Genomic DNA, 15,186 nt, shown 5'->3' with positions numbered 1-15,186 from the left:
TGAGGCTGAAGGATTGAGAGTTCAAAGCCAGCCTCAGCAAAAGCGAGGCACTAAGCAATTCCATGAGACCCTGTCTTTAAATAAAATACAAAATAGGGTTGGGGATGTGGCTCAGTGGTCAAGTGCCCCTGAGTTCAATCCCCAGTGCCACCCCTCAAAAAAATGTTCAAAGGACTAGAGGAAAATGTCTAAATAACTCAAATAGGAGAACAGTGTCTCACCAAATAGAGAATTTCAATAAAGGAATAAAAATTATAAGAATATAAAGTCCAGAGTTGAGATGTATAGTTGCTAAAATCAAAAATTTACAAGAGGGGCTCAACAGAAGATTTGTTGTGGTGAAAGAATCAGCAAACTTGAAGATAGAGCAATTGAGATTACCCAGTATGAAGAATAGAAAGAAAAAAGTGGAGAAAAATGAATGGAACCACAGAAATCAATGGGACACCATCAAGTGTTCCAATGGGAGTCCCCCTGTCCCCACTCCACCAATCCCTCTTCAATCCATTTACAGTTTACTTTTTTTCTTAAATTTGCATCTGCAGACACACCCAATGCTGGGACCCACTGTGCCTCATCCACGCCTTCACGTAAAAAGTTTGGTCAGACTCATTCCACGATTCTTCCCCTTTCCCAATCCCTTCTTCCTCCTCCTCAATCCCCTTTATCTACTCTACAGATCTTTCCTCTATCTTGATGAAATTCCTTCTCTCCTTTTTTCCCTTTCTCTCTCCCTTTTTTATTATTCTCTTTCCCACCCCCTTATTTTGGATTAGCTTCTGTATATCAGAGAAAGTATTTAACCTTTGTGGTGTTGGGGATTAAACTAGGGCCTTGTGCATGCAAGGCAAGCACTCTACCAACAGAGCTATATCCCCAACCCTAACCTTTGACTTTTTGAGACTGATTTATTTCACTTAACATGATAGTCTTCAGTTCCATCCATTTACTGACAAATGCCATCATGTCACTCTTTATGGCTGAGTAATACTTCGTTGCATATATATATATATATATATATATATATATATATATATATATATATCACATTTTCTTTATCTATTCATCTGTCAAAGTGCATCTAGGTTGGCTCCATAGTTTGACTATTGTGAATTGTATTGCTATAAACATTGATGTGGGTGCATCACTGTAATATGCCAATTTTAAATCTTTTGGTTATATACCAAGGAGTGGAATAGCTGGGTCATATAGTGGTGAAAAGCACAAGGGTTTTTGAAGACAATCATCCAAGCCATGAAATTCAAAGTGGAGCCTCTGGCCACTAGGTGCTCGGCTGTTCTCCTGGCCTGGAACCCAGTGGTAGAGCTGCAGACATCATGCATGAGAAATGCCAGGCTGTGGTTCAGAAGACACTTCTGAGAAGTGTCTTTTCCAGAACTTTCATTTCTTACAGCAAAAAGAAAGCTCATGTATCATAAGATCTTCCTACCCTAATTAATAGAGAAGTTGATAATCTAAGGTAATAAGTCTAAACACTTATCAGAGAATCAACCACAAAGTATTGACATTCAAAATCTAGAATAAGAAAATGTTCTAAAATTGATAAAGTTGTACCAAGGAGTGTTGACTTACTCTAATGATGTTTAGAATGTTTCTTCTAGTATTTATTTTAGTAATATGTATTCTAATGATATACAGAATGAATAGTGGATATTTCATTTTAAATCAATTATCAATTTATGAAATTTTGTACTGTAGAGTTTGTGAAGAACAAACTAAGTTCATGTACCAAGGAGTCACATATTACCTTATGGTTGCGTTCTCAAGGACTTGGACATGTTGGCCTTTGACCTCATTCTTGTCATCTCCTTGTCACCAATGACCTTTCTACCTAAGACCTGTGTCTGCATTCCAGAGGGGAAGAGTGTGAAGACCAAGAACATTCCCAAGCAAGACTCTGCCTCTGGTCAAGATGGGAGACCCTCCTGTCCTCTTTTGTTCACATCCCCATGATGAGCGGCACAAGAGAATGGGAAATCAATTATCCATCTACCCACATTCGCAGCCAGTCAGTCCCACTAGAAAAGAAGCCATGGGGAGAGTGGCAGCCACCATGCTGGGTGGTGACCACCAGTGTCTGCCACACCCCTCCACCTTCAAGCTGAATCATTGCTGTGGGAGCAAAGCAAGAGTCAGCGTAGTGTCTGGTTACAGTGGAGCTTTTGTAAATACAACTCTAACTTACTGAGTCAGAATCTCTGCAGTTGGAGCCCTGAGACCCGTATTGCTTCAAAACACCAACTACTTTCCTCCTTACCTTGAGGATATAAGTACCCTCTCTTCCTGTTTCTCCTAACCATGGTCCCCCTCTCATTCCCTCTCCACAGATCATCCATGGCCCGACATTTATATGTAGCATCTCAGGCTGTGCTGTGAGTCCAGCCATCCATTTCTCCTTTACCAGCTACAACTTTGGGACTTGCTTCATCTACCAAGCTGGGATGCCCCCATACAAACAAATCCTGGTTGTCACCAACAGGGAAGAAACATCCATGAGGTAAGTAAGGCTTCTCAGAGCATCCAAATGGTTCCTAAGCTCCTTTTGGGTCCTACAGACTCCATATAGATCTAGTCCTGCCAAGACCAAAAAGGAAGCATTATGGGAAAAGTCAAACCCTTTCAGGTAGACGTGAATCCTGGGTCCCTATCCTCACCACTAGTGGGGATCCCTGGGTAGCTGTGAGCCACTCTGCTTAAAACCCTCTTCCTGTGCAGAGGTCAATGCCAAAGACCCAATGGGAAGTTGGTGACATCTGTTTATTTTCTTCATGTAATAGATGTGGAATAAAGTTTAGAGAGTTAAATGGTGAATTTATCTGCAGAAAAGAGCAGATATGTACTCAGCCTAAGTCTTTCTGATTCAAATTTAGCCTCTGCACCATCCCAGTGGAACATTCTGGTGAAGATTTCTAGGCCCCATTTCAGACCTAAACAGAATCTCATCAGGCCCAGAGACCTGTGTTCACTCAGAGCCCTCTATATCAGTACTGTAGAGAACTTTACACAACGAGGAAGATACTGCTTATCTGCACCATCCAGTGTGACCTAGAGCTAGATGTGGCTCTAAAGCACTTGAAATGTGGCTAGTGTAACATTTATAAATTAAATAAAACTGAATGTTATTTAATTGAATTTTAATGAATTTTAATTTCAGTAGTCATATGTGTCTAGAGGCTACCAAATTGAATAGCACAGATATAAGTTCAAGTTTCAGCTCTTCCTTAGCTGTGTGACTTTGACCACATTTTTTTTTTCTTTTTATGGTTCTGGAATTGATCCCAGGACCTTGCACATGCTCAGCAAGTACTTTATCACTGAGCTGTACCACCATCCCAAGGCCAAATTTTTTAACTCTTTGTGTCTCTGTCTTCTTGCCTGAAATGGGGTAATCAGTACTGACCATATAAGAGTACTAGGAAGACTAAATTAATCCTTCTTGAGACAGTACTTAGAACAGTGCCCAAAATATAGAAAGTATTCAATTATTATTAGTTGCTGCTGCCATAGCTGTTGCTGCTGCTGCTATTATTTTAATACCCAAAATATTAAATTATAGGAGTTTCCATTAGGGTTAAATTTAAATTTAATAGGGTTTACTTAAATATCAATTTTTAAACTTACTACTTATATGCTTCTAAAATGATTTCATGTAATCTCACTCTTCCTTTGTTTAAAGCATCGAGCTCTACACATTGGCCTCACTAGACCCTTCTCTAAATGCCAGTCAGGAAGATGAAGGGTGCTACAATGGAGAGGTCTAGGTGCCTTCATAACCACAGGTGAAATGGCAGATATGATCTCTCAGGATCCCTTCAAGTTGAGCAATGAGCCATAATAATAATATCTCATCTTTATGGCATATATTAGTAGACTGCTTTAGCCACATCATCTCATTTAATCCTCATGACAGTCCTATGAAATAGCTATCACCTCTCCCATTGTACAGATAAGGAAACAGATATCCAAGTAACTTAGATCCACGAAATCTAGAAATCTAAGTACCTTTTCCTAGGTCACGTGGCTAGCTAGAGCCAGATCCAAACTCCTATCTGACTCTAGAACTGTATATTCCTGTCCAGTCTTGAGATGCATCATCACCAAGCAGGGGCTCAGTAGAGTTAAAGAGCGCTGGGAAAGGGGTTGTGAGCCTCTGAGTTAGAGGCCTGGTTCTGCTAGTATCACAGAATGCCACATCCAGAGTGTGGGCTGGTCATTGGTGTGGTCACTTCCAGTTCTTTAATGACTTCTCTGACTCTAGGACAGCAGGGCAGAAAACCTATCAGCATCTAACCCAGAGAGTCAGAAACATGCCAATCCCTCTAGGTCAGCATTCTCAGAGTTTGCACTCCTTCCTCTTGGATTTCCCCAGCATAGACTGTTTGTACACCAACACCCCACACCTGGAGGTGAACTTCCGTGTGGATGTGGTGAAGCCAGGAAATTCTCTGGAGATTCCAATTATCTTTTATCCTCGAGAAACTATCAGCTATCAAGAACTCATCCCCTTCGAGATCAATGGACTCTCCCAGCAAATTGTGGAAATCAAAGGGAAAGGCACTGAAATGAAGGTGAGAGATGTTGAGGGAGGTCCTTGGGCTCAACCCCTCCTTCCCACCCCCCACAGCCTCCTTTGCCCACCGGAGCCCACACAGCTCTCCTCCCCTTCCACATCTTGCCCCCACCCCCCCGGGTTGCTCTCTCAGAGGTCCACCTCTCCCACTGAAACAATGTCTCTAATCACACAAAGAGGGAAATCATCAAATCAGACTCAAGAGAATGGTAGCTCCTACTCAATTCCAAACTTCACTGTGCAAAGGATTCTGGTAATCACAGGCACTAGAGAAACTTTCTTTGTTTTCTTAGAGATTATCAGATGCACCTTCCCAAGCATATCTTTCTCCCGCCTTGGGGTGTGTTTTCTTTTAGGCTTAATAGACAACATTTTTAGGTGACATATGCAAACATAGATTTCAGCTATGGAACATCTTTCTTTAACACCCCCATTGATTAAAATTCTCCAGCCAACCATGGGTCCCAGGATTACATTTGGTCAAGGATTTCTTCTACCCAGGCACCCCAGATAGAAAGGAAATGATCTGTCCTGCTGCCCATTCATTTCTCCTCAGCGTCTTGGTAAAGTTTAAGGTGCTTGTCTGGTGGGATGTTTGTATGTCACAGAAGGTCTGGGAAGATTGAAACCTTCCAAGAGTCTTAAGAATTCATGATACATATCATCAAACACAGAGAATTAGGAGAGGATATGTTCCAGGTAGCTTTGCCCTGAAGCCATAGGAGAAGCAGCACATGGTCATCTGGTGTGTCTAGACCCAGGACAGAGACAGGGCCTGTCCCCATGTCCCGGCTCCTTCATTCACTTGTCCTTCCATTGGCTCATCCTGCATCCATGGGATGCTGGTAACTTAAACATGTTCTCAGGCCTCTAGGTTCTCACTGGCCAGTCAGGGGGGTCCTTTTCAGGCGCAATGGAACATGTGGACTGAAAGATACAGATAGTTGGAGGGAGGAGTACAGTTTAGTAACTGATCAAAGGAGAGTAGTCAGTGGTTGCTACTTATTTTGGTTCAAGTCCTCCTGGAGGGCAAGGCTCGGCCTGATCCAGATCAACATTTTGATCAATGCCTTGTGTCGGCTTTTCTCCAACTCTAGCCAAACCGCCATCCCCTCTCCTCCTTGGGCTTTCTCTCTTCCCTTCTTAGTCCATTCTCCCCCGAGGAGCAAGTCAGAGCACTCTCACAAACACACTGGGTCGGGTCACCACATGCTTCTCTGTCTTCCCATTTCTCCCAGCATAGAGACCACCCTCCCTCTCACCACCTACAATAGCCTACAAGACCTTGCAAGACCTGACCGCTTCTCCAGCCTGCTCTAGTCTGCTAGCTCCACAGGCCTCAGTAGCCACCTTCTCAGGCCCAGGGCCATACACAGCCCATCTTCTCCCGCTGCATGCTCCCCAGCCCATGCCATGCCGATTAGGCCCTGCCCTGCTTTAGCACCCAGTGCCCACTGCAGGAAGGCCTCCCTCAGCCCCAGTCTAGTGTCAGCTCCCTGCATTGTGCTTTTTCCTTCATCTCTCTGAACCCAGTTTACATTATGTAATTTTGTGAAGAGTTTAGTGGGCATTTTATGCTCATCAATGTTGAGGAAGTGAATGAATGCCTCACCCATATGAAGAAGTTAGAGCACTAAAAGAGAGAGAGCCACCCTTGGCCTCGCCAGGATAGGTGTATCATAATACATATTTTTCCCATTAACTAATGAGCCCTTATTCCTATCCTCTTGCTCATTTCTTCTGCAGATTTCAGTCCTAGATCCAGCCAACAGGATTGTGAAGTTAGGAGCTGTCTCACCAGGAAATGTTGTGACGAAAATGGTTTCCATCAAGAACAACAGCCTTGCCCAGCTCACATTTAACCAGTCAGTCCTGTTCTCTGTTCCAGAACTCCAGGAACCCAAGGTAGGTGCTCAGGGGACTTCCAGGGACCTCTCCATGCTTCCTGATGATCAGAACGACCTACAGCACCAACAGCTCACATTTCTTGTGCACCTAGAATGTGCCAGACCATTCAAAGAGTTTTCCACGTGCTATCTCTGATCATGTCCCCAAAACAGTGTGGGGTTAGCACCCTAATATTATTACTCTCATTTTACATTTTCATATCATTTTCCATGTCATTCAGTGTCATTTGTTCATTTGTGCCTCTACTAGGTAGATGAACCAATTCTCTCTTTCTGTTCATTAGAGGTGTTTCAGCTTTTTTATATTATAAACATTGAAATACCTACGTACCTAGGACTTTGCGTGCAGTCGTGATTTTCTGCTTACAACAAGTTCCTAGAAATGGGCTTGTTGGGCGAAAAGGAAAAGTGTGTTTGAATAAGCATTGCCGATCTGCTCCCTGAAAGGCTGTCCAGCTCTCCTCAGTGGTGGGAGAAGGGCATGCTTGTAATTAAATCCATGCCCACAAGGTCCCTGGATAGAGGAGCTTCCAGTCCAGGATGCCTGCTACCCAGGTTACCATCACCAGTATTTGGATGGCCCTTCAAAAAGAGGCCACATGTTTTTCATTCTAAGGATGGACTACATTCATTCCTTCATTCAATTCATTCTTCCATTTGCTCAGTGAATACATGCTAGGTGTGGGGAACATAAAGTTGACTATGAAAGACCTCAGTCTGGTGAAATTCACAGTCTTCGGGGGTCACAGACACATAGACAATACCAGGACATCATGGAAACTGCAGAAGCAAAGTGGGAGTTGGGAACAGGGTTACTCAGAGAAGGGTTCAGGGGACTACGGAAGGCCTCAGAGTTCAGGAGTCTGAAGTTATTTTTATAGAATGAACAGGTGTCTCCCAGACAGACGGATTGAGGAGGGGTGGCCATAGGAGGGCTAAGGTATATATGCTCCAAAGGGGCCTTCCTTCACAATAAAACAGATGTGAATCAGTGTAGAACAAGTGCCACAGACTACCCAGGGATTTCAGGACACAGAAAAATGAGCTGTGAGAGGCCAGTCAGAGGAAGAGACGCAGCGGGCTGATCCCCTTTGCCCACTACTACACTACTCCAAATTAAAGTCCCAGTGGGTTGGGGCCCCTAACAGTTTGGCCATCCCAATTCTGCCTCATAGGTGGTCAGACCAAAGCTGTCAGATGACCTGTGCTGGCTCCATCACCCTGAGCCTAGCTCCCAACACCATTTTTTTTTTTTGAGAAATCTCTAGGATTACTTTCTGGTTGTAGCTTCTCCATCTTTCACCTCACTCCCTGTGGCCACAGTCCCTTTGTGGGTGAGTGCCCAATACCCTGTACCAAAGAGAGCTTAAGTATCCAAAGGGAATTGACTTCCTTAAGGCTGGTTTGGATTTGCTTTTTACTAGGACTGAAGGGAAAGTCATCCAAACTTGTGCAGTGGCTCTTGAACTTTAGAATACAGGAGGTACCCGGAGGGCACTTTTGGAAATGCAGGTTTCAAGCCCTCCCAGGGATACTGATTTTGTTGACCTGGGCAGAATGTGCGTCTTAATAATCCCAGAGAGTACAAGGCATAGTGGTACATGCCTATAATTCCAGCATCTTGGGAGACTGAGACAGAAAGATCACAAGTTCAAGTCCAGCTGGAGCAACTTAGCAAGACCTTGGCTAAAAAAAAAAAAAACAATTAAAAGGACTAAGGATGTAGCTCAGTGGTAAAGCACCCCTGGGTTCAATCCCCAGTACCAATAATAATAATAATAATCCCAGGGAACATCAGGAAACATCAGAGTACTATTTCCTCTTTCCCAGTACTATTTGTTCTTTTCCTCCTCCCCATGGAGAAGAAAGAATGAAATGCCCAAGATAAGTTGGAAAGGGAGCAGGAAAGGGAACTGGCGTTCATTGGATGCCTATTATGTACCACACATTTTATATACATGATCTTAACCTTCACCAGAGCGCATGTCACAGAAGGTTTAAGTCATTTACCGGATTACACTGCTGGTAAGAGCAGATGTGACATTTGACGCCTGGGCTGGGACCTCAGGAAATGGAGGCCTCAGGAGCTTCCCTGACACCTTCAGCTACTGAGTCCAAGTGTCGCTTTGTCCAGGTCATCACCTTGAAGCCCTTCCAGAACATCACTCTGAAGCCCAAAGAAGTCTGTAAAGTGGAAGTCACCTTTGCCCCAAAGAAGCGTGTCCCTGCCTTCTCCGAAGAAGTGTTCATGGAATGCATGGGACTCCTGCGCCCCCTCTTCCTCATCAACGGGTGCTGCCAGGCCCTGGAGATCTCCCTGGACCAGGAACATGTTGCCTTTGGACCAGTTGTGTATCAGACTCAAGCCACCCGCCGCATCCTCATGTTGAACTCGGGTGATGTGGGTGCAAGGTAGGGAACAGCGCCCCCCACCCGGGGCTGCAGCAGACAGCTCTTGCCTGGATTGCCATTGTCTTGCAAGGACAGCGACTTCTCATTTCTGTCCTCTCCCTTCTGTACATATACTCTCACCTCAGGATGTGACAGCAGTGGCCTCACCAGAGTGGCTGCTACCGCCATGAATACTGAAATCGATGTGATAGAGAACATCTGCTCTGTCTTGTTAAATGCCCTTTTACCTGGCTCATCTCATTTAATCCCAACAAGCCTAGGAGACCAATCCCACAACTAATCTGTTTCACAGATGAGGAAACTGAGGGACAAAGAAATCAAGTAAAATAACGCATGTAGCAAAAATTTATCAAGTCCAGGTGCAAGGCTGAATGCTGAGCATTCTTGCATATAATCTCCCGTTTAATTATCCCAGGATCCTCAAAGATAGGTTACTACAGTGTCTCCATTTCACAGATGAAGTGAAGCCTAAAATGGTTAGTGACTTGCCCTCGATCACACAGCCAGGAGGGGAATCCAAGTGTATCTCTGACAGCTTTTCTTTCCACGCTGTTTCCTCTTGTCTCTTGCCATTCTGATGTAGCAGTACAAGCTTCATGCCACACTTCCCGCCACACTTCCCACCACACTTCCTGCCACACTTCATGCCACACACCACATGGGCACTCATCACAGAAAGACTCAGTCCTGGCACTGGAGGCACTAATCTGCACCATCCATCCTGGCTCCTGCCTGGACCAAGCACCCGACCACACAGGGCCATCAGAACCCCAGTGCCACCAAGAACAGGCCTGACTCTCATATGAAGAGATGGTCACCCCCTGATGGCTCTAAACTGAGAGGCAGTGCAGGGAATGGCAAAGACTGTAGCCTTGGGAGGGCTTCAGTCCTCACCTAGCCACTTGCCAGCTCTGTGACCTTGGAAACACCTGTGTACACACAATCATGCATTTGACTCCTAATGTGTCACGTGTGGGTACTAGGATTAGATGTGGCCACTTTCCACCCTGGCTCAGCTCAGAAGGAGCCCATCACCTTACCCAGGGCATGACCTTGTCCTGTGTCCCACAACTGCCTCTGCTCTGTCTAGCAGATCTTTCGCCTCCTAGGTCCCAAGGAACAGACAAGAGAAGGAAACCCAGCCACCAAAAGCCCAGGAAAAGTCCATAGTCTCAGGGGCACTGAGAATACCCTTGGAGTACTAGCAAACTGTCTTCCTTGTCTTCTTTTGCTTCAAAGGTTTAAATGGGATACCAAAAAAACTGAGCCTCATTTCAACATCACCCCAGAAGAAGGCTATATCACCTCAGGCATGGAAGTCTCTTTCAAAGTGACCTACTGTCCCACAGAGGTGGGAAAGGAGAGTCTCTGTAAAAACGTGCCTTGCTTCATCCAGGGAGGTAATCCTCTATGCCTCACCCTGTCTGGAGTCTGCGTAGGACCACCTGCAGTAAAAGAGGTGAGTGGGGTAGAAGTGAGCCCCACGAGGGAACTCAGTCCTCAGCACCCATGTCAACCCTTCAGACCTGTTCCCTCACCACCAGAGGGACTTTGATCAAGCCATGCCCTCTACTAGGATATTCTTTTCTTCCCTTCCATCTAGTTAACTCCTGTTCACCCCTCAGCTCTAGACTCAAGACTTACATTCTCAAGGAAGCATGCCCCTTCTGGATCAAATTCTATTATAACACCTTCTCTGTGGTTTAAACAATGGCCTTCGGTGAACCCAAGTGCTTTCAACTCTATTTCTGACAATATTGCTTACAGTAAAAATGACATGACCTCCCTCCCTGAAATTTTGTTATTTCAAGAATGTTATATGGATGGAATCGTACAGAATGCTATAAACAAGTCTCAGCAAGAACCAATTCTTTTTTTTTTTTTCTCTTGGGTAAACACCTAGCTGTGGAATGGCTCAGTCCCTATTCACCTTCTAAGAAGCTGTCAAATTGGTTTCCCTTTCATATCCTTTTTCTGTTCCAGTTTTCCTCTTGTGACCTGTTATGTTCCCACTAGCAATGTCTGACATGGCCACTTGCTCAATGTCCTTGTCAACATTTGATATGCTCAGTTTTTAAAGTTTTGGCCACTCTACTAGGTATGTATGTAGTAGTATCTCATTAAGGCTTTGATTTTCATTTCCCTAATGACCGAGGATGTGGAACATCTTTTCAGGTACTCACCATCCATGTACCTTCTTTGTTGAAGTGTCTTCAAATCTTCTATTTTTAATTAGGTCGTGGTTCTCAAAGTTTTGAGAGCTCTTTATATATTCCGGGCACAAGTCTTACATTTAGGTCTTCAATCTGTTTGGAGTTAATTTTTGTACCTAGTGCAAGATATGGATCAAATTCATTTTTTGTATGCAAATATCCAATTATTCCACCACCATTTGTTGAGAATATTTTCCTTTCTCCACTGAATTGCCTTGACACCTTTAACAAAAATCAGTTGACCAGGTGTGTGTAGGTCTGTTGCTGAGCTCTATACTTGTCCATTGATCTATTTGGCCAACTTTATGCCTGTACCACACTGACCTTGTTGATAAACTCAATGGCTGCTTCTTACCCATTGTCTTACTTGACCTGTGATAGCACGTGACACCATAAACCAGTCCCTCATCCTTCAAACACCCCTTCCCTTAAGTCCAGGACACCGCCCCCTCCTGGTTTCTTCCCACCTTACTGGCTGCTGCGTCACATTTTCTCTGATTCTTCCTAACCTTGGAGTGTGTCCATCAGGAATCAAGGTCCTCAGATTCCTTCTTTCTTCTAAAGATATTCCTTCCTCTTTGATCTCATCCAGTTTCTTGGTCTTAAAATAGCATTGCCACATGGAAAACTCCCAGATCTATATCCCCCACCTGGACTTTTTTCCCTTTCACTCAGTTTGTAAATTCCACTTCCTGCTTGACTGATATTCTTCCCAAATGTAACTTGGACAGAACTGAGTTCCTGAATCTCTCCCCCAACCTGCTCCTCTCACAGTCAACATCGCCATCCTTCTTGTCGCTCGATCTAAACACACGAGGGTCATTCTTGAACCTTCTTCCACTTACACCAAAGATCCCATACATCAGAAAATCCTAGCTGGGCTTGCTGGCTCACTCCTGTAATCCCAGCCACTAGGTGGGCTGAGGTAGGAAGATTACAAGTTCAAAGCCAGCCTAGGCAACTGAGACCATGCTTCAAAATAAAATACTACTTCAACAGAAGGAAAGGCCTCTTCCAGGATTCCCAGGTCCTACATGCCTTTCTTCCCTGTCCATTATCTCCCCGTCACCCATTTACTAGAAAGGTTCCCTCGTCATTTATCAAATTTAGGACCTTTACAATCAATGTTTCTTCTGCATGGAGGCTCTTTTCCCTCAGGTCTCCCCTGATTTTGTCCTTGTTGGTCTTTAATCCGGCACAGGATTCCCTATGCCCTTGCCTGGCTTCATCCCAGCCCTCTATCCCGAACTCCCACCCCCATGTCCTTCCCCTACCTACATGCTGTGTCTGTCTCTCCCCACTAGAGTGTAATCTCTTCCAGGACAGAGATTTTTTTGTGACTTTGTTCATTGCTGTAACTCCACAACCAAAAACAGTGCCTGGCACACTTTGTGCAACAAGATAAATATTTGTTGAAAAAAAAATGAAAGAAAAAAATTACCCATTGGAACTCACGATGGGAAGTGCTGTTAAAATGAGTCTTCCCTGCATTCATTCTGCTCCTCTGGCACCTGCACACAGACCAGGGGCAAGTGCCATGGAAGGTGACGTGCCTGCTTTCTTCCAGGTGGTGAATTTCAACTGCCAGGTACGCTCCAAGCACACGCAGACCATCCTGCTGTCAAACCGCACCAACCAGACCTGGAATCTGCGCCCCATCTTTGAGGGCGAGCATTGGGAGGGGCCTGAGTTCGTCACCCTGGAGGCCCATCAGCAGAACAAGCCCTATGAGATCACCTACCGGCCCCGCACCATGAACGTGGAGAATCGCAAGCACCAGGTAGGCTGAGGTCCCCCCATCAGATCCCTGGCATAGTCAAAGGAAGGCGAGATGTTAGAAGTCAGATTTGGAGCTCAGAGACTGAGATGAGAGTCTCCAGATCATGATGGAACAGTGGGGAGTCATGCAGATTGTCAAGCTTTGGCTTCTCTTTGTGTCCCTGTTTCATTGTAGGGGATGCTCTTAGAGCCAAGGGCTCAGTTCTGAAATGAAGTCCTAAACCAAGCATTGAGCAATAAATATTTAGCTTGATTGCACAAACAGCATTGTGATGATTGTAATAAAAATCAGAAAAAGAAAAGGAGAGTAACCACAATCTTCTACACTATAAAAAGTGAAAATTTTTTTTCTGTCTTTGCTACCAGGACTTATTCAGATGCAGCCATAAGGTCACCATAGCATACCTGATCTTGTTTTCCATTTATTTTCACTTAAAGCATTTTTTTCTATTTAACTATGCAGTTTTGTTATAACCATTTTAATGGATGCCTAGTATTTCATTGAATGAGAATCCCATAATTTATTTAGCATTTCCCTTTTGTTGAACATTTATCTCTATATTTTCATCAATATTTTAGGTGTCTGGTGTGTGTGTGTGTGTGTGTGTGTGTGTATGCGCATGCGTGTGCCTGGAGTAGGACTCCTGGTTCAAATTCATATGAACATTTTTGTAATTCTTTGAGCACATTGCCAAGCGGCTTTCCACAAGTGTGATGTTTATTTGCAAGGCCTCCATTAATCCTGTGTTCCCACCATGCCTGACAGAGCTTTAATAAAGGACGCTCTGTGCCATTCTGATCCACTTCTGCTTCTCCTCAGGGCACTCTCTTCTTTCCCCTCCCGGATGGGACTGGCTGGCTGTATGCTTTGCATGGGACTTCTGACGTTCCCAAAGCTGTAGCCAATATCAGCCGTGAAGTGCCATGTAAGACCCCCTACACTGAGCTCCTGCCAGTCACCAACTGGCTGAACAAGCCCCAGAGGTAAGGGGGTCAGGATGGGAAGATGGAGGGACAACTTCCACCATCCAGCTTGGTCCTTCCCCTGCTCAGTGCCTGTAGAGAATGGGTGGGACCCCAGGAATCAAAGACAAAGTAGTCTGATGTGGCCAGGCACCCTGAACTCTAAGCCTCTGGAGAGATTCTCCTGTTCAGTGCTATTTCTCATAAATCTCCTAGAATAATGCCTGGCACAAAATAAATTCCCATCAATGTTAGCTGTTGCTCGCATCATGATAATCACCTTTGTTATTCTTGACTGCTCTGTGTTATTACCTAAGCCACGGCCAGAGAATGAAGTCCCTTGGATCTTGGCCTGCAGTAGGAGTAGAATGGAATGCAAGGCCTAGAGGCACGCAAGTCACCCAGCGTGGTCCCCTTTTACAGAGAAGAACTAAAGACTGGAAGAAGAGGTGTAACTTGCTGGAGGTCACCTGCTTTGCATAGGCATAAATGCCCAGGTCTAAGTTTGAACCCCCAACTTGCCAATAACTAGTCATGTTACCTGAGCATGTTGTCTTGCTTCTTTTGAGTTCTATTTCTGCTTTAGTAAAGTGGAGATGTTAGTGACATGCCCCTTCTGTAGACAGTACAAGGTGTAAATGCCTGTAACACATGACTCAGTATCTGGCACACATAATAGATAGTCAATAAATGGTGGTTACTGATACTGTTGGTGACAGAATAAGACCGGAACCCTAGACCCACATGCTCTCCATAAAACCAAGAGCAGGCATAGCACCTTCCCTTCTTTCCTTTGGACAAGCAGTCTCATTCTCTCCTCTCCTCCCGTGCTCTTCTGCCCCAGATTCCGGGTCATTGTGGAAATGCTGAAGCCAGAGAAGCCAGACCTCAGTGTCACTATGAAGGGCCTTGATTACATCGACGTACTCTCTGGCTCCAAGAAGGACTACAAGCTCAACTTCTTCTCCCACAAGGAGGGGCTGTACAATGCAAAGGTATCTGTGTACTGAAGGCACCACCCTGAAACCCTGGAGGCTTGACCCTGAGGTTGGCAATCCTGGTATTAGGAAATAACAGGTGTCCTCCCATAGTCACTAATCCAAGACCTTGCGAGGCCTTTCACACATGAGCTATTTTGCCTAATTCGTTCATTTGTTTAATGAGTGTCTATTGAACATGGAGTGTACTAGGTGCGGCAACCCAGCAATGGTCAAATACAGGCACAGTTCTGTTCTCATGGAACGCACTGTCTAGTGGGAGGACACAGACACTATATAAAATTGCACCATGAATGTATTGTCTCAGAATGAGATATGTGCTT

At 44.7% G+C, this 15,186-nt stretch overlaps 1 protein-coding gene across 2 annotated transcripts in view; it reads left to right on the top strand.

Annotated features, from left to right (window-relative positions):
* The window catches only part of Hydin (HYDIN axonemal central pair apparatus protein), a 380,287-nt gene that overhangs the window by 354,306 nt on the left and 10,795 nt on the right, over positions 1-15,186 (top strand). For both annotated transcript variants that reach the window (XM_048792466.1, XM_048792467.1), the window contains 8 exons: positions 2,349-2,518; positions 4,391-4,589; positions 6,338-6,496; positions 8,633-8,910; positions 10,150-10,369; positions 12,691-12,903; positions 13,723-13,886; positions 14,710-14,860. In XM_048792466.1, coding sequence (XP_048648423.1) covers positions 2,349-2,518; positions 4,391-4,589; positions 6,338-6,496; positions 8,633-8,910; positions 10,150-10,369; positions 12,691-12,903; positions 13,723-13,886; positions 14,710-14,860 — 1,554 coding nt within the window. The remainder of the gene's footprint in view (positions 1-2,348; positions 2,519-4,390; positions 4,590-6,337; positions 6,497-8,632; positions 8,911-10,149; positions 10,370-12,690; positions 12,904-13,722; positions 13,887-14,709; positions 14,861-15,186) is intronic.

Source organism: Marmota marmota, unplaced genomic scaffold (genome assembly GCF_001458135.2).
Source record: "Marmota marmota marmota unplaced genomic scaffold, marMar, whole genome shotgun sequence".
Lineage (NCBI taxonomy): Eukaryota > Metazoa > Chordata > Mammalia > Rodentia > Sciuridae > Marmota > Marmota marmota.
Note: the sequence above shows the minus strand (reverse complement) of the source record. Positions and strands in the feature narration are given on the sequence as shown.